Source organism: Passer montanus, unplaced genomic scaffold (assembly GCF_014805655.1).
Source record: "Passer montanus isolate IOZ18808 unplaced genomic scaffold, ASM1480565v1 scaffold12, whole genome shotgun sequence".
NCBI classification, from domain to species: domain Eukaryota; kingdom Metazoa; phylum Chordata; class Aves; order Passeriformes; family Passeridae; genus Passer; species Passer montanus.
In genome coordinates, this window is record NW_024358722.1 from 4,705,466 (window position 1) to 4,722,872 (window position 17,407).

A 17,407-nucleotide genomic window follows, 5' to 3' on the forward strand; every position below is an offset into this window, starting at 1 on the left:
GTGCTGCAAGGTTTGCTCTTTTCTCTTAGACTGTCCCACTACACGGCTGGGGAGGGTTTCAGCTACACCAAAGCTGAACTTTCATAGGTCTGTTGAGAAGCCTTAGGGAAAATTGTGCATATGTATGTTTTGGCAGAATGGATTTGGAGATAAAGAAACCTTTTTTGGGAAGGAATCTATGTTTTATGTAGTGCTGTTTCCTGGTTCATTTCCCAGCCTGTGTAGCTCAGAAACCTGCTGGCTTTACTGGTGTCTGTTGCTTCTGAGTAATGCTGAGCAGGAGGCTGACAAAGCTATTTCACAGAAATATTAGGAATGCTGTCACTGCAACAACAAGCAAAGTGGCACATGAGCACTGCCCTAACACCTGGGCCATCCTACACAGACATGGCCTGTCAAGCAGTGGTGGTGGCTGGCTGTGGCCAGAGGAAAGGAACTAGATGTACAAGCCCTCTGTTTAAGGTCACTTCAGACCAGTGATCCCAAACTGGCTGCCGTGACTTTTCTTGTCATTTTTCACCCATATTGCTCAAGGTGACAGGAGTTTTGAAAGCTAAAATGAGACTCATGCAGTAAATGAAATATTATATTGCTGCAGCATGCTACTTACTTGGCAGAGGGCTCAGGTCAGCAAAAGTTACGAATAGTTGCTTCCACTTTTGATTTTACTTGTTTATAATTTTTAAAACTCCCAGTGGGCCTGAAACCTTGTGCAAATGCACTGAAGGAGCTGGAGTTTGTAGCTGCAATTGCTTTCCCATGGCTGAAATTAGTAACTCCTTTTTTGAAAATAAGGACAGATAAAATAGATGACTGATCTCAATATTGTTATGACAGTAATGATGGTAAGTAATGGGATAAAAACTAACAAGCAATTAAATAAGCTGATCTGACATTGGAGACTGAAGAATAATAAAAAATAGTGCAGGACAAGGAAGCTAAGAATGACAGCGGAAAGATCAGACTCAAACAGATTTACCCCCGCTTCTTCTTTCAACCAAATGACAAATTTGACCTTGATTTTAATGGAGTAAATCTTCACAATTAATGGATGATAATTCATAGCAAATTGTGGAGGAGAGCTAGCCATTAGTGGGCAAGAAAGGCTGGTGAGTAGTATCCAGTTGGATTATGATAGCTGCAATAGTACAAAACATTCAGTGTTTCTCAGAAGCAGCTGCATCTGTTTCCATGTCAGCATGATGTGCTTTCCTGGTATCTAGTCCTTAATATTGTTTTCCCATCTGCATTGCTGGAACAGAATGAAAAGCAAGAGATTTTAGTAATGTACTGAAACTTTTCCATCTCCTTTTTGTCCTCCTATTAGTTGCTGGACCAGAAACTACAACATGAATTACTGGCTGATCATCAGACTGCCCATTCTTATTGCCATCGGGGTGAGTCTGAGACGGGTGCTGTGAGATGGCAGATTTCCCTGAGAAGAGCACAATATGGTACAAAGATGCACTTGTGGCCATTGTGCATGTCCAAAGGCTAATAACCTTTGAGGCTATTGACATTTTCATTCAGAAATGTGATTTTATGAAGCCGAGTTGGTTTCTGTCACTTAAATTCTATACTAGCATTTTGTTTCTTTAATTTGGCCACAAGCTGTTATGTTGTAGTGGCAGGACATGATAACAGAACAGCAGTCCCATTAACTCCCCTATGAGCAGGAGGTATGGTTCAGGGAGACCAAAGATACTATTTCAGCTACTGGGCTATAAAAGAGCTGCAAAATGTGTGGCATTGTGTAGAAATGTTCTGCAGGCACAATACTGCAACACTGTGTCAGGCTCACCTCCAGACAAGGCAAATGGGCCAACCCTCACCTTTATTTTGTCTCACTCCCCAGAGAGTAACTGGGGTCCCCAGCTTTGTGTAATGAAGTGCCTGTGTTTTCAAGGGTGGCTTGATGCATTCACATTTAGACCACAATTCCTTAGGAAGGAGTTGAGTTCTGTGTCAAATTCTGCAGCTGCTTCATAGCAGGATGCACAGAGAGCTACACATGCATACACAAACCAGCCTTTTTGAGTACTTATGCACATGGGTTTATTGATGGTGATATAAATTCTTCTTCCATTTCTCCAGGTGAATTTCCTGATCTTCATCAGAGTTATATGCATCATCATCTCCAAACTGCAGGCTAATTTGATGTGCAAAACTGACATAAAATGCAGGTATGTCTAAGGTGTTCTGATGCTTTTTGTGCTTATCAGAATAGAAGCAGACAACGACATATGTGAAAGGAGTGAATTGACAAAGGTGGTTAAAGACCACAGCCCTTGAGTAATGCACAGGTATGCTGTCATACATTGGTATAACTGCTTGGACAGTCAGTCCACAGAAAAGTCTCGGGGAAACCAGGGCAGGTATTTCACCTGTGCTATAAACAGAAGGCTAGATGTCTGTCACTTTACAGTCTTCCATTAGACTGGATGAATATTAAGTAAGCATTTCTTTTTAAAATACCTGCAGCAAATGCAAGTACTGAATGTTAAGAGTCCTTGAAATCACCCAGAGGAGGGCAGCAAAGCTGGTGTAAGGGCTGGAATGAATGTCCTGTGAGGAGTGGCTGAGGACTTCTGACTTACCTAGTTGGGAGCATAGGGCTCTGAGGGATGACCTCATTCCCTTTTACAGCCCTCTGAGGAGTCCAGGTAGAGAGGGAGGTGCTGGGCTCTCTTCTCCAGGGAATCCAGTGATACTCCAGGGTATCCAGTGTGGGAATGGTTCACAGCTGCACCAAGAGAGGTTCAGATTGGACATCGGGAAACATTTCTTTACTGAGAGGATGCTCAAACCTTTACTGAGAGGATGGAACAGGCTTTCTAGAGAGGTGGTCAATGCCCCAAGCCTGTCAGTGCTTAAGAGGCATTTAGACAGTGCCCTTAAGAACGTGTTTTAAGTTCTGAACAGGTGGTTGTCATAGGTCTCTCCCAGCTGAAATATCCTATTTTATTATAATTTGAACATAAAAATATGAGTTGATAGAAATAAAAGCTTTCACTTCAAGTAAGACAAGATGGGATCATTTTGAGTTTTGCTCCTTATTCTTCTTGCAAGTTGTTATTGGGAAAACTTTGAATCTTGAATGTATGAGATGTTTCAAGAGAAATGTCGAGGCTACCACAGATATATTGAGTTTTTGGTTAGTAGTCAGTCTATCCCTGTCTGTATTCTTCCTGTTACTTAATCCCCTTGCTAAGATTCATGGTTGCATCCTTCATTTCTCCATCTTGACTTTTGTATTGCAGTCTGAAAAACAATGTAAGCATACCAAGTTAGCTCTTGAAGTGTGGAGCTACATGCTGTGGTAGCTGGACTGCTGCTGTCACTGGACATAGCTATTTTACATTGGGTATTTCAATACAGCAGTTTCTAAACAAGACACAGCATATATTTTGGTATGATGATTTGATTTCTTATCAGTGTAGAGTTGCCGTGTATATTACCTACTTTCTTTTCCTCACATGAAATTTTGGAAATTCTAATGTCTTGAGAACTCAATGCAAGGATGAGGACTTGTCTGAGCTGGAGGCTTTGATTCCAAGCCCACTTGTACAGAAAATGGAGTATTTTCAGAGGGTCACAGTGAAAGGATAAGGGCAAAGGTCACAAGTTATAGCAAGAGAAATTCACCTTGCATGTCAGGTGAAAAGAAATTCACAGTCAGAGTGGTTGCTGAAAGAGAGGCCCAGAGGGGCTTTGGAGGACCTTGGAGATACTCAAAACTTGGCTGGACACAGCCTTGAGTAACCCACTGTGGAGCTGGGCTAGAGACTTCCAGAGGTGCCTTCCAACCTGAATGGTTACATGATTCAGAATAGCAGCCAATAGCCCTCAGGCACACAAGAGCTACAAAGGTCTGACAGCCCTGCTAACTGAGTGGTTTTGCATCTACTGACTTGTCTCAAGACAGGTTTTTGTGAGATGTTGGTGAGTTTTGTGGCCCAGGAAGCTCCCACATGATCCCCAGGCATCTCTCTACTATCCTGTTGGGTGGATGGCATGTATGTCCATCAAAAGAGACTTAAGGATCATTCTTGTGAATTTTTTCCTGTGTTTGTGTATCTGGAACTCTCTCACAGGTGAAGAATCATTTCTTTCAGATTAGTTTGTCTTTCAGACTTTGCTAGCTGTGTCTTTGAACTTGCCATCACTCATTTTAAGACAGTTTGATTGCTTTGACAAAGTGTTCTGCAGTTACGGATAGTTACAATGTTTAGAAGATTTAAGACACCACAGAAGTGGGAAGGAATACCAAGTACGCCCCCCCACCTTTGCCAAGATATTTTTAAAATATTCCAGTTAGTGATAGGTTATGTCTTTCATATTATCAAGAACATGGTTCTTTCCCAATTACAGGTGGAGAAAAGAATACTGAGGAAAGACACTACAGGTACAAGAAAGCACATGGCTTCTTACTGAGTTTGGAAGATTTTCCAAGTGAAATACAGCCAGAGCTTTGCTGTCACCAATAAATGGTCTGCAGTGAAGTGGTAGGGGAGGTTAAATATAACCTTAAAATACTAAGGTTATTTTGAGGAGGTTTTTATACTGCAGCCTCTGGAAGAGGACCTGCATCACAAAGTGGTGCAGTGACTTAAGAAAGTTGAAACTGTGTCAGAAACAGAATGCAGAAAGGGTGACTCCCAGTGATCATTTGGATCAACAATGGTCTATTCAGTGGCACTGATGGATTTTTAATTTCTTTGTGATCTTAGGTTGGCCAAGTCTACGCTGACTCTGATCCCACTGCTGGGGACCCATGAGGTCATCTTTGCCTTTATTACTGATGAGCATGCCAGAGGGATGCTGCGCTTCGTGAAGCTTTTTACTGAGCTCTCCTTTGCTTCGTTCCAGGTAGCACTTACAGTGTGCCCATGGGCATAAAATATTTTTTAACTGCTATTTGAGGACCTGCTTTCTCTTTCATTCATTGCACGCTTACGTTCCTTATATTTCTCAGTTTAACACTGGATGTTATAGGATTATGACAGTGGAAGGGAAAGTGTAAGGACCAATTTTTAACAGCCAACTTTACTACAATAAGCTGGTATTCCTGTCCACATATTAATATTTACTTCCTATGGTTCACCTCAGGGCAATAACCAAATTGTCTGTGATTTCCTGTAACTGTACAGTGGCATTGCTGAAAGCACATTTTGTGCTTTCTCCAGTGTTTCTGATAGTCCTTGGAAAATCTGTGCTGGGAGAAGTAGTTGTCTCCAGCTGTAACTGCATGTGAGGAGGGCATGGGCTTATTGTGATTTTTATTTAACTGTTGCCTTAGGTAAAGCCATTTCAAATGAGTATCCTTGTGTAAGGAAATCATTATTCTGTTTCCCTGCACACTCATTCAGTCCCTGTTTATCAAGCACAGAGCTCTATTTAAGGCCACTGTCAATTTACTCACTTATGAAGTGTTTAAGACTTGAAACCTTTGCTTTGTAAGGAAGAAGGGGAAAGAAATCACTAGACAAAAATAACAGATTGAAGAACACAACAACTCCTTTTTCCTAAGATCATGTCCTTTGAGGTATAGTTTGGTCAAACCTCTGCTCTGCCATCAGAGTTGACAGGGACCAAGGATTCTCCACCTTTTGGTCTTATCAGAGACATGTCAGTGTGGAGCCTCTAGCCCTTTGCAACTGAGTTTGGCAAAGTGAGGAAACTGCTCTGCTCACTGTTCTGGTTTTTGTTGATTTCAGGGGCTGATGGTTGCAATTCTTTACTGTTTCATCAATAATGAGGTAAGAGAGATACTGTTTTCTTGCAATTTGCCTTATCAGCATACACTATAGGAAAAGGAAATTGAAAATGGTCTTGAACTGCTAAATTGTCCCTGTTCAGGAATTTATTTTTTTTTTACAGAACCTTCCCCGCACAGCTCTGTGGGATAACTCATCAGACAAATGTGTTTGGAAGGAATTCAGGCAGTATAATTTACAGCCACTATTTGTAGACATGGAATCTCTGAAACAGTCTTTTTTACAGTTGTGTAGTTTGCACTGGTGGATTCTTTAATTAAGAATTACAGCTGCTCTTAATGTGTTTTATTTTATTTGCTTGTTTTGCTTTTACTTGCTTTTTATTTGCTTGTTTTTGTGAATGTGGGAGTGGAGCCCATTTTATTCTATGAACTCAGCTCAGCTTGCTGGTGAAGTTGGCGAATCCTCGTGGCTATTCCTGTACAGTTTGGTTTCATTTGGTTTCCTGTGGCCCAGCTGCATGAATGCATTGTCACTTTCTCATTAAAACTGAACTTCAGCGAGTGGTTAACTCACAGACCCAGAAGAAGTGTACCTTTGGCTTTGAGTTAATTGATTGCAAGTATCGTCTTCTGTGGCTTCTGCGGAATCCCAGCCCTGTAGTGGGAAAGGGTATTGTTCTGTTTCAGTATTGCAGGAATCTCTCGTGTTACCTTCTAAGTGATTATTATTCATTCATTCAGCAGCTAGGTTTATAAGGGAAACAAATACTACTCATTTAGTCACTACATTATTAAATTAAATGCACATCAATATGTTCTTAACACAATAAATCTACTTTTAACTATGACATTCAAGATCACTTATTGAGAGACAGGCCTCATCAAGGAATTAGAATCAGTGGAAAAATGTGCTACTTCTATCATTATGGCCAGGCTGGAGTCAACAGGAAAGCAGCAGGCATCCTGAATTAAGCCTTGCAGGAGTCTGCTCACTTTTGTAGGTTGTGGGTAAGATTTTATTGAAGTGAATCTATTAATTGTACTGCTTACCAAAATCAGAGGTGAGTAGCAGCAGGCTTCACTGTTGGGAATGAATGTCATTTGCTGCGTGTCATGAATTAGAGAATATTTGTTTCAAATTCCTGGTATGGCTTTACAGGTGTACTTCAATCCTGAGATGCAGCACCGTCTGCTGGTGGATCATGTGTTTCTTTTGGTTCACCTTGGCGTTTGCTCACACATCCCTTGCGCAGCTGCAGCCAGGCCTCTGATGTGTGATGCTCAATAATTTCCTTCACATGAAATAACAGCAAAGTTACATCATAACCCAGACTTTATTACAAGTCCTCAAAAAGGCACCCTTGTTTCATTTGAGGGAGCTTACTGTGTAATTGCTTACCTGTGTTTCTAAGAAATGTTCCAAATCTCTTGTTACTGTAATTCTCTTGCCTTTGTAATGCAGTTCATAAAATCTAAATACGATGAGTTCAGCTTCACTGACAGTCTAGGATGAATTATTTTGCTTGTTCTAATTCTTGTTCAAAGAGTAGGATTTTGTGAAGCCTGGTCATCAGTGTGCATAAAAAAAAAATCTTTACAAAGAGTTTGGTTGAGTAAAGTCTGTTCTAAACTAGATGAGAATTCTTTTCTGAAGCTAAATGAGAAACTGTCTTCTGACACACTGTATGTGTCCAAAGACTATCCTTGTTTTCAATGTGGTCTACATTTTATTTCTGTCTGTGACTCATTGACTACTTTTTCTTTAACCATACAGAATGAAAGTTCTTTGCAAGTCCTTGTGCACAGATCAGTAGTAGAAATGAAGCTAGAAGGGATATTAATGTCCTTTTCTAATATCTACTTCTGAAAAAAATTATAATTTGCTCATATTTCAGTCTTATTTTGCCTGAAAGATTCTGGATTTTGTCTGAACTTGCTCTGAAGCCAGCAGTAGGGTCTCATGAGATTGCCCATTACCACCACTGTTCTTTGCAAAATGAGCTAGGCTTAATATGACCAGTTTTTCTGCTGTTAGTGCTGCTTTCTATGAGAAATACTTTCAACCACACAGATACTGCCGTTTTCCACCACTTAGTTGAAGGTGGTTCAGATTTCATTCTCTATAGCCTTGTTTCTCCTTTTTGCCTTCTTGTCACAATGGAAGTACAATTCAGTCTCTTCTACTTTAAAGAATCTGTCCTGGTGCCAGGACTTCTGAGTTCTTGAAATACTGGCCAATCCTCCCTTTTGCTTTTAATTTCTTTTCCTTCTCTATACAGACTATTAATTAAACTCTTCCATCAGCTCAGTTTTGTCCCATTTAAGACCTACTTTCCTTTCACTATCACTTGCTGAGATTTTTATGCCAAAATTTAGGGCTTTTTTATAATTAGATTCCAGATTCATTGTTACACTGTCAACTTCCTTCGCCATTAGCTGCATAAAGCTCAATCAAGAGCTCTCTGTGAGAGATCTTCTCCAGCTTTAACCTCCATGGTCATAATTTTCAAGTTGTCCTCCCTCTTTTATTTTTCTTCTAAAATACCCTACATAAAAATTTTTCTTCTCCTTTCTCACATGACGTGGTTTAACCTCAGCAACCACACACCGCACAGCCACTCGCTCACTCCAGTTTGGTGGGATGGGGAAGAGAATTGAAGGAATAACAGTGAGAAAACTCTTAGGTCAAGATAAAGACAATTGAATAGGTAAAGCAAAGCAAAATGTGGAATTAATTTACTACTTCCCACTGGCAGGCAGGTGTCCTCCCAACTTCTTGCACACCTCCAGCCTGCCTGCTGTCAGGGTGGGATGAGAAGCTGAAAAGGCCTTGGCACTGTGCAAGCCCTGCTCAGCAATAACAAAAGCATATTACCAACTCTGTTTCCAGCACAAATACAAAACACAGCCCCATACCAGCTGCTGTGAAGAAAATTAGCTCTACCCCAGCCAAAGTCAGCACATCATGGAAGCTTCGTTCTTGGTATCATTTTCCTGTATAGCTTATTTCTATAAGAAATATATAAATATTTCTTATTTCTTTATCATATCAACACAGCGAAGTTAGTGGGATAAGTATTTTGCTGAAAGATCTGTAGATCTACTTTGGTGCTCAGGAACTGCCTCTGCAAAATAAATCTTAACCAATTCTCTTGCTTATACATTCAAAGCCATTTAGGCAAAAACTCAATTCCTACAGCAGACAACATACAGCAGACCTGCTCCCTACCCTCTTCCTAACCCTGGAGAGAAAACTGACATTATGCTAGTAATATCTGTTGCTAAGATAGACCCATTACTACAGTCTTTTGTTCAGGTCTTCCATTCACTTTATCTCAGTTTTGCAGGCTATTTGTATCATAGCTCAAGCCTGTCATGTCCAGCTGGAGAAAAGACTAATTTCCTCCCTTTGACTGACCTAAAGGTACCTATTTCTACTGCTTTTGACTTACTCAGTCAGTCACTACAGTCATGCATTCATTCAGGATTTGCCAGTAAATGCCTACAACAGCTTTTTCCCAGTGTTGCCTTATGCTGCCATGCCCACAAAAGATGCCAAGTACTGGAATGGTAATATAGTCAATTATTTTCCTGCAGACACTTGGTTCATGCATTTCTGCCTTCGCCTGACCATTCTCCCTCATTGTTCTATGCCAAGCTATCCCAGACACACGGCCTTTCTCTGGTGTCTTTGTGTACCTTTTGACACAACAAACCCCCTTACCATGCTAAAATGCAAGCATCTGTCTCAGCATCTTTCTTTCTGACCCTTTGGTTGTGACAATGGGGGTCAGATTCTGGATTCTGACAGATTGTCAGAAATGCAGAGATGCAGCTGGTTCCACCAGGACGTTCAGTACAAGGGCTGTAGGCCAGAGCTGACATACACTGATAGAGGCACCCACCAGGGGAAGACAATTAGTTTTGTAAGGCTTTGCTCCTTTTTTAGGACTGCCTCTCAAATTCAGTATTTCACAGTGAACAAGCAAAGAAAGCAGACATACAGCAGCCGGTTCCCTAGGAAATTTCCCTCAGAATATGAAGGTTTCAACAGCCTGGGCATGATGACAAACCTGCTGAAACTGCCATCAGCCTACTTAGTCTCTTGGTACTCAGTATGAGATCCTAAAATAAAGGAAAAAGCATCTCTCCAGAGAAGGCTCCCTTAAGTGACCCACCTACAGTGAACTTACTTCCAGGCTGAAGCACTCTCCATAATGAACTTATTACTGTGGTTGCACTTCTGCCTTTATCTAGAGTAACAAGTGTGAAATTTTATGTCCTCTGCCTTATGTGTTAAAAGCTAATGGAGGTTCTTACTTGGTCAAGTGGCAAAAACTTTGCCCGTGGAACAGGAAGATCTAATTCTGTTCTTGTTTAGCAGTTAGAAAATCCTGGATAAACTTCCAAACTTGTGCAGAGGTTACACAGTTTGATCCAGAACCTGTGACTAGATGGGCATACTTCGTAGCTTCAAGAAAAGCTAGTGTCTGGAATGAGATACTGTATTTGCTATGTGAAAGGGTAACAAGTACATGTACAGTCTCTAACTTGCTTAATTGTTGTTTTCAATTCTGAATAAACGTTTGTTTTTTGTATGAAATAAAAAGAAGCCACATAAGTATTCAAAGAACAAAAATAATCCAGGACACAATAATGTTTAAATCAAATCAGAAGTTAGAACTCTTAAGAATACCTGTGGTGCAATATTGAGTAGAAAGTCAGTCTTTTCAGCTGTTTCATGGCTGATAAGCAAAGTCAGCTTAATTGTTAGTACTGGTAGGGCATAGAGTCCAATCAGTATTGCAGGTGAATACAATTTAGAACAAAGTAATGAAGGTAAGATTTTCTGGTGCATAGAAGAGCTTTTTTTCTACAAGTAAAAATGAATGTCATCATTATTTTAAATGTGGAATGGCCTACAATGGATTAATGAAATAATTGGATAATTGCAAGCAATAATACTGCAGGTTTAAAGCACTTCTAGTTTTTCTCAGTAGTGTGATATCCTTGCTGTTTTCTGATGGAGTAATTCAAAGAGCTGATTAGTTCTACATTCATTCCTTTTGTTTCCTCCTTTGCTTCTGTTAGGTTCAGATGGAGTTTCGGAAAAGCTGGGAGCGCTGGAGACTGGAACACTTGTATGTCCAGAGAGACAGCAGTATGAAACCTCTGAAGTGTCCGGCCAACAGCATCAGCAGTGGGGGCACAGTAGGCAGCAGTGTCTATGCTGCCACTTGTCAGGCCACATTCAGCTGAGATTTCTGCAGGTGAATCAGACTGAGAACAATGAGCTGTATAATGTACCTGAAAACCCTTAAACACCCAAGCAAGTGGCTTAAGTTTGCCATCTCCAGCAAGAAACTTAAGCATGTGCTGCTCATCGCCTGCAGGCTGTTGGACAAAGGTTTCTAGGGAAAGCAATGTGCTAATGTAATGAACACATCAGAGGAAAAATTGGTCATGTCTAAAGTAAGTTAAAAGAGTTTTTTTCCTATTTGCACACAAGGCCTCCAGGGGTCCAAAACTTAAGCGTTGCATTGATCCAGTCTGAAACCACAGGGTCAATGGCTTATTACTGTTGAGTGGGTGAGCTGAGTGATCGACTGATTAAATTACAAGGATATAGAATATAATTATTGCCAAAAAAATACATTTAGACTTTTTTGGGGATAGGGTAAGGTGCCATCACCATTTTTAGAAAAAAATAATTTAGTGGGACATAACTTGTGTTTCAGGAAAGAATCAGTTTGGTAGCAGGGGTTTCCCAAAGTTAATGAAAATGTGCTAATCTGTTTTCTGGGTACGTGAAGAACAGCATCCTGAAGGTCTGTCAGTATATAGCAGGTAGTGTAGTGAGCACTTCTGAATACTGTCTTCAAGTTTCACTTTAAAAAGTACAAAACCCCAAACAAAACAAATATGCAGTATCTGTTAGGTACCTCCTCTGCTAGGAATAGGTGCACGTTATCTCTTTTGACATGGATGGAAATGTGCTCTGCATGCAGAGCCCTTCCATTGTCAGTGCTAGGCTGCCCACCTCGTGGACACACAGGTGTTCACAGGGATGGGGTGATGGCTTGTGTTTCAAGAGAACCTTTCCTGTCTGAGCTTTACTCTGCTTCTTGTGGGTGCAAACAAACAGAAAGAAGTCAGCTTGCGGCCACTGCTGCTCTCAGCAGACCTCTCCTCATGGCAAAGATTCGGTAGCTGGTAGTGCGTGCTCACTTTTGTTTCCCCTCCGCCCTTGGTCATTCTCTCCGGTGACACAAGGTACCCTCGCGTGCGCAGGGGGTGGCCCTGGCGCAGGGCGCGGGTTCGGGACCAAGGACAGCTCCCGCCCCCCTTCCCGGGGTGGGCTGCCAGCCTGAGCGCCTGCCAGCTTCCCATCAGCGGCATTCCAAAAATCCCCAAACAAAACCAACAACTCCAAACAAAAAATCCTGAACTCCGTGAGATTTTTTTTCTGTCTGTTTAGAACAACAAGGGCTCATGCAGTGACTGCATCCACACTGTGTAGTGTGTTCCCTCCCTCACACTGACAAGAGTTGCTGGGGACAAGCAGAAGTACCTTTAGAAGCTGGATGTGGTACATTGCATCACTTAATAACAAGCTTTGTACAGCTTTATTCTTACTTGGGCTCCCCTTACAACAAAGAGGCCAAGAGCCAAAGACAAACTCTGAGAATCTCCCTGCTCACAGAGTTTTTGTAACAAATAAGTAATTTCCATGGCAAAGCAGTTACAGCGACTCAGCAGAAATAACCCTCCCTATTTTCAAGTCTCTTGGCACTTGCATTCACAGCCCCTATTACCAAGAAAGTGGACTGGATATTCTGGGATGTAACTCAGCATCTTTCCTGCCTGAAGCTAGATTGCTTTGCATGAGATTATTTAATCATTGTATTAGAATCCTAATTGCCAACAGCATGGATTAGTTTTGCAATCATAAGGTTAGAATTGAATTAAAGAGGATGTGTTACCACATTGTCCTCTAATGCTAGTAATTGAGCTCCAGGGAGAAAGACATGTTTGCAGAAATCCACCACAGTTCTCAGGCTGGCTTATGTGTCTTCAGCATGCTGGCTTCTCTGCAGGCTGCTTCCAGGCCTTCCCTCTCTTAACATCAGTTGCAAAGATGACTTAGTAACGAAGCACTTCAGGTTCTTCTGTATATTTAATAACTAGCTTCTGTGTTGTGTGACCATCAATACAATACTTGTCCGCTACATGCAGGCGTTAACTGCTGTCCTGCAGTTAAATAATTAGCTTCCTGTAGGTACAGAGTATGCTTGATGTTTCTATCTAATGTCTATCCTGAAGTGCTAAGAATAGGAAAAAAGTACTACAGATTGTCACTGGCAGGTGAAAGGGCAGCATGGTGACAGATGCAAATTTACAGCTGTGACGTAATGCACACTGGTGGGAATAATTTCACTCATTAATATTCAAGAGTGGATACTGATTCTGCTTAGTTGTGTGCAAACTTGGGAAAAAAAAGTTTCTGCTGTTTGTGCAGCTGTTGGCAAGATGACAGTTCTGCTATGACAACAGGAAGTTACAGAAGTGTTCTAACTCACTGCAGTGCTGGACAAACAAGTGTATGTAACAAATGAAAGAGGACAGACATGGGCACAGAGAGCATTTCCATGTGTGGTAACAAACCTGTACTTAATTGCTGTCACAAGCAAGATTCAACAGCTTGACGTGCTTTTGAGTTAGTAGTAAGCTGTTCTTGTCCCTCCCCATTTGTGAATTGAGGGCTTTGGACACACAGGAATAGCTCCAGTTAACTTATCTTGGTGACTTCTGCTTTGTTAGAACACCAGACAAAAGTAAGGTAACAAAGTGAGGTCTCAGCCAAGCAGAAGGTTGCAGCGGAAATTTTTCCCCCCTCTAATTAAACTCTCACTATTTCAAACCTTTTAAAATCCCCTCTCAAAACAACTCAGTGGAAGTAATTAACACCAAGCAGATTTACAGTATTTGTGTATTTAGAGACTGAGCAAGGCCTCAATGCCAATTTCTCCATCATACTTTATCTACTTCAGTAAAACCTTTTACAAGTCTTTGTTATTCATGCCATCTCTGTTTCACAATGTGTAATGTACATTTATTTGAGTAGCATGAAATAAGCAAACCAACACAAAGCACTGGAAGAGATGAACTGTGTCAATTTTTATTTCTTGTGCCTTTTGGCTTCATGCTCACTTACTGTGGTAACTTGTTTCATGAAGCATTAAATACAAGAGTCTATAAATCCACCTGGACATAATGCAGTTAGAGTGTATAGCAAGTGAAAACTTTATTTCCAGCATTGCTGCTATGAATTTTTATAATTTCATTGATCTTACCTTATATTTAATATTTATTTGCACATATTTCCTTGTTTTAAAAAATACCCACAGAACTGTACAAGATGTCAGATTATCAACTCCCCATAAACACTATGCTGATGTTTATTTTCATTGTTGTGAATAAAGTTTCAACTCACAAAATTCCATTGCTTACAGGTGTTTTGAGTACCATCTAACTACTTCTTACCCTGTTACTAGAATACTTCTTAAGAATGGAAAGATTCAGAGTCTGTGGTTCTTTCAAGGAAACAATGCTTTATATGGGCAAATGTGTGTCCTCTACCTAGAGGTGTTTGACCCTGCTGAGCCTACATTAATCAAATACAAAATGCAGCGTGTTATAGAGGCAAAAGGAATCAGTAAGAATAGTGAAAACTTGAGGGAGGGGGGGTTTACTGGAAGATTACAGAATACGTGCAAATGACAAAATTTTTTGCCTTCAAATAGCACGACTTGAAATTTATACAACAGCCCAACTGTGAGAGTGCTGTGGAGAGCTACTGAGGGATGCTTATCAGTTTTCACATATTGCATGTGCTTTCAGCTATTACTCTCTTACTAGTCCAGTTAAATTCAAAGCACCACTTTCTTTTGTTTCTACAACCAATGATCAAACTTGTGTTGAGTCAAACCTTAATGTGTTTAACTGTTAAATTAGAATACATAATGGAAGAGGACTTGAAGAACCAATGTGTGACTTTTCTTCTTAACTCCGTTCTCAGAGACATAAGCTCTAGCAGCTGCTCTTCAAAATGATGACTTAATGAATCATAAAATTGTTAGGGTTGGAAAAGACCTTAAAGATCGTCAAGTCCAACTCTCTGTGTAGCATCACCACCATAGAACATATTCTCAAATGCCACACGTGTGTTTTTTTCCATGCTTTAAGCAGTGGTGACTACTACTTTGCTGAGCGGGTCTGGCTCAATGCAGTGATCTGCATATTAAAATCAGGAGTAGATCATACAAATACAGCTACCAGGAATAAGTATTTTTTATAAGCTTACAATTATGAAAACTGCAATATGAAGCAAAAAGGGAATTATAATCTGATGTTTGTGTTAGGTCAAAGACACCACTGCAAACCAAAGCAGCAGCCTGTTTTACGTATATGGCTATTGCTTCTTGTCGTTTTCTCAGAATGAGATTTCCACCCGGTGCAGGGGACAGCAGCAGCAGGTGTCAAACGCCAGCCTTTGTGTCTGTCACCTGTGGCAAAGTTCTCGGGAGCTGAAGCTCTCCAGGTGACACGCTGGCAGCCGCAGCTGTGACAAGGCCGTGCCTCTCGGGGCCGCTCCCCAGCGGCCCAAACAGCTGCCCGGCCCCAGGAAACGAGACCAGAGCGCAGGCTTTGCTACGGCTTTATTCGGGACCGCCCGGCGCCGTGGGACACGGGGCCAGCAGTAAGGCTCAGGTGGTTTTTTGCAAAGGAACAAATCCCATTTCATTTCCCCAAGCCCCGGCCGTTCCTCGGGGGGGCGGCGGCTGTCCCGGCCCAGCGCAGGGCAGACCCCGCCGGGCCCGGCGCTACCTGCCCGCGGCGGGCCGGTAGTGCAGCTCCCGCTCCAGCTGCTCGGCCGTCAGCGTCCCGGCGATGGCGGCGCAGCCGGGGTTGAAGACGGAGTAGGCGCTGAGCTCGCCGGGCCGCCGCTCGGCGGGGCCGCGGGTGCCGGCGTACATCCAGTAGAGCAGGGAGAGGACGAAATAGGGCAGCCCGAGCTCCAGCTCCACGAACAGCGCCAGCAGCACGGCCCACAGCAGCACCTTCAGCAGCAGCGGGCGCGCCCACACCGGAGCCGCCGCCGCGGCGGGCCGGCCCTGCGGAGGCGGCGGGGAGACGCGGCGTCAGGCACCGGCCGGCCGCCGCACCCCCGCCCCGCCCGCCTCGGCGCTCACCTGAGCGCTGCCGCCCGGGACCTCCGCCTCTGCCCGCGGTCTCTCGGCGGCCTCCGGAGCCGCGGCCTTTCCCGGCGGCTCGGCTGGACGCGGAGCAGCGGCAGCTCTGCCGCGGGCGGCGCGGAACTCAGCGAGGCGCCGCTCCACGGCTGCCGCCATGGCCGAGCCGCGCCTGCGCCAGGCCCGTGACGGCCCGGGAGAGGCGGGGCCGGGAGCGCGGAGCTGCGAAGGCGGCTGGGGTCCCGCTGTGGGGAGGCTCCGGCAGCTGGTCAGCCCCTCCTCACCCTCCGGGATGGACAGCAGAGCCGGCGATTCGCTCTGGAGAAAAGTTGTAATTCACCAGAGACCGCTCGTGTTTTGTTTTCACACAATTATCGTGTTGGAAAAGGCGTCTGAATTACAGTCCACCAAATCAAATAGATCATGGCATTAAATGTCATGTCCAGCCCTTTCTTGAACACCTCTAGAGATGGTGACTCCACCACCTCCCTGGGCAGGCCGTTCCAGCGTCTAATGAGACCTTTTGTGAAGAAATTCGTCCTCCCATCAAATCTAAGCCCCCTCTGGCGCAGCCTGCGGCTGTGTCCTCTTGCCCTGTCGCTGGCTGATGCTTACCTGGCTACAGCCCCTGCAAGCCACCTCTTCTCTGGGCTGAACAACCTCAGTGACTCATGTTGGCACCAAAAAGAAGCCGGGATGGAGAGAATAAAGCATGGAGTGACCAAAGCCTGGGGAGGAGGAGTGAGGTGTCCACAGCCAGGCTGACCAGCACATTTGCGTTGCGCGTTGGAGCAGAGGTTTTAGCAGAGCAGCTGGGGCAGAGCAACGAGCAGGAGGACGAGAGCAGCACTCTGGGCTTGGCCACTCGCCATGTGGTGCCAGGAGCCAGGGCTCGCCCTGTGCCCTTCTCTGCTGGCCCTGGAGAAAAGCCTGTGGTGGGCTCCCTCCAACACAGGCCCACGGGCCTTGCCAGCATTCATCCCGCGCTCTCTTTAAGTCAAATAATAACATTGGGAAAACCGGCTCTGTCACATCATGTTCCAGCTATCGGCACTGCCAAGAAATAAAAATTTATTTACAGAATCTGTCTCTTAGCCTCAGGAGTAAAATATCTATCATTCTCCAGCAGTAATAGTCAGCAATGAGCCATCATTTCATCCTGCAGTGCTGTTTCCAGTTACTTATAGCCTTCTCAGAAGTGACCTTTGGGGCTGAATGTCTCATGCATGTGTCAGCTCAGAAGTGAATATGAGAAGTCTAATAAAAATCAATTTGGGTGTTCTTAAGTTATCTTAATGTGGAAAAAATTGTGTTTTTTCCCAGCTAAATAATTTTTCAAATGCCTATTTTATGCTTGGTTACAAAATGACTTTCTTTTAACCTTCCGACTTTGCAGAGAGTGCCACAATGAATAAAATTTTTCTCTTTATTTGTG

The 17,407-nt window shown here is 43.1% G+C and overlaps 2 protein-coding genes across 2 annotated transcripts in view; one reads left to right on the top strand and one right to left on the bottom strand.

Moving 5' to 3' along the window:
- GLP1R (glucagon like peptide 1 receptor) overlaps positions 1-15,272 on the top strand; it is an 85,761-nt gene extending 70,489 nt beyond the window's left edge. Inside the window, exons 9-13 of the mRNA XM_039698002.1 lie at positions 1,328-1,397; positions 2,095-2,183; positions 4,731-4,869; positions 5,718-5,759; positions 10,811-15,272. Of these exons, the coding sequence (XP_039553936.1) occupies positions 1,328-1,397; positions 2,095-2,183; positions 4,731-4,869; positions 5,718-5,759; positions 10,811-10,978 (508 nt within the window). The 3' untranslated portion in view covers positions 10,979-15,272. The remainder of the gene's footprint in view (positions 1-1,327; positions 1,398-2,094; positions 2,184-4,730; positions 4,870-5,717; positions 5,760-10,810) is intronic.
- A 149-nt stretch (positions 15,273-15,421) lies between these two features.
- Positions 15,422-17,407, bottom strand: part of SAYSD1 (SAYSVFN motif domain containing 1) — a 40,707-nt gene continuing 38,721 nt past the window's right edge. The window contains exons 3-4 of the mRNA XM_039697689.1: positions 15,973-16,290; positions 15,422-15,894 (exon numbers count right to left, since the gene is read on the bottom strand). Of these exons, the coding sequence (XP_039553623.1) occupies positions 15,604-15,894; positions 15,973-16,290 (609 nt within the window). The 3' untranslated portion in view covers positions 15,422-15,603. The remainder of the gene's footprint in view (positions 15,895-15,972; positions 16,291-17,407) is intronic.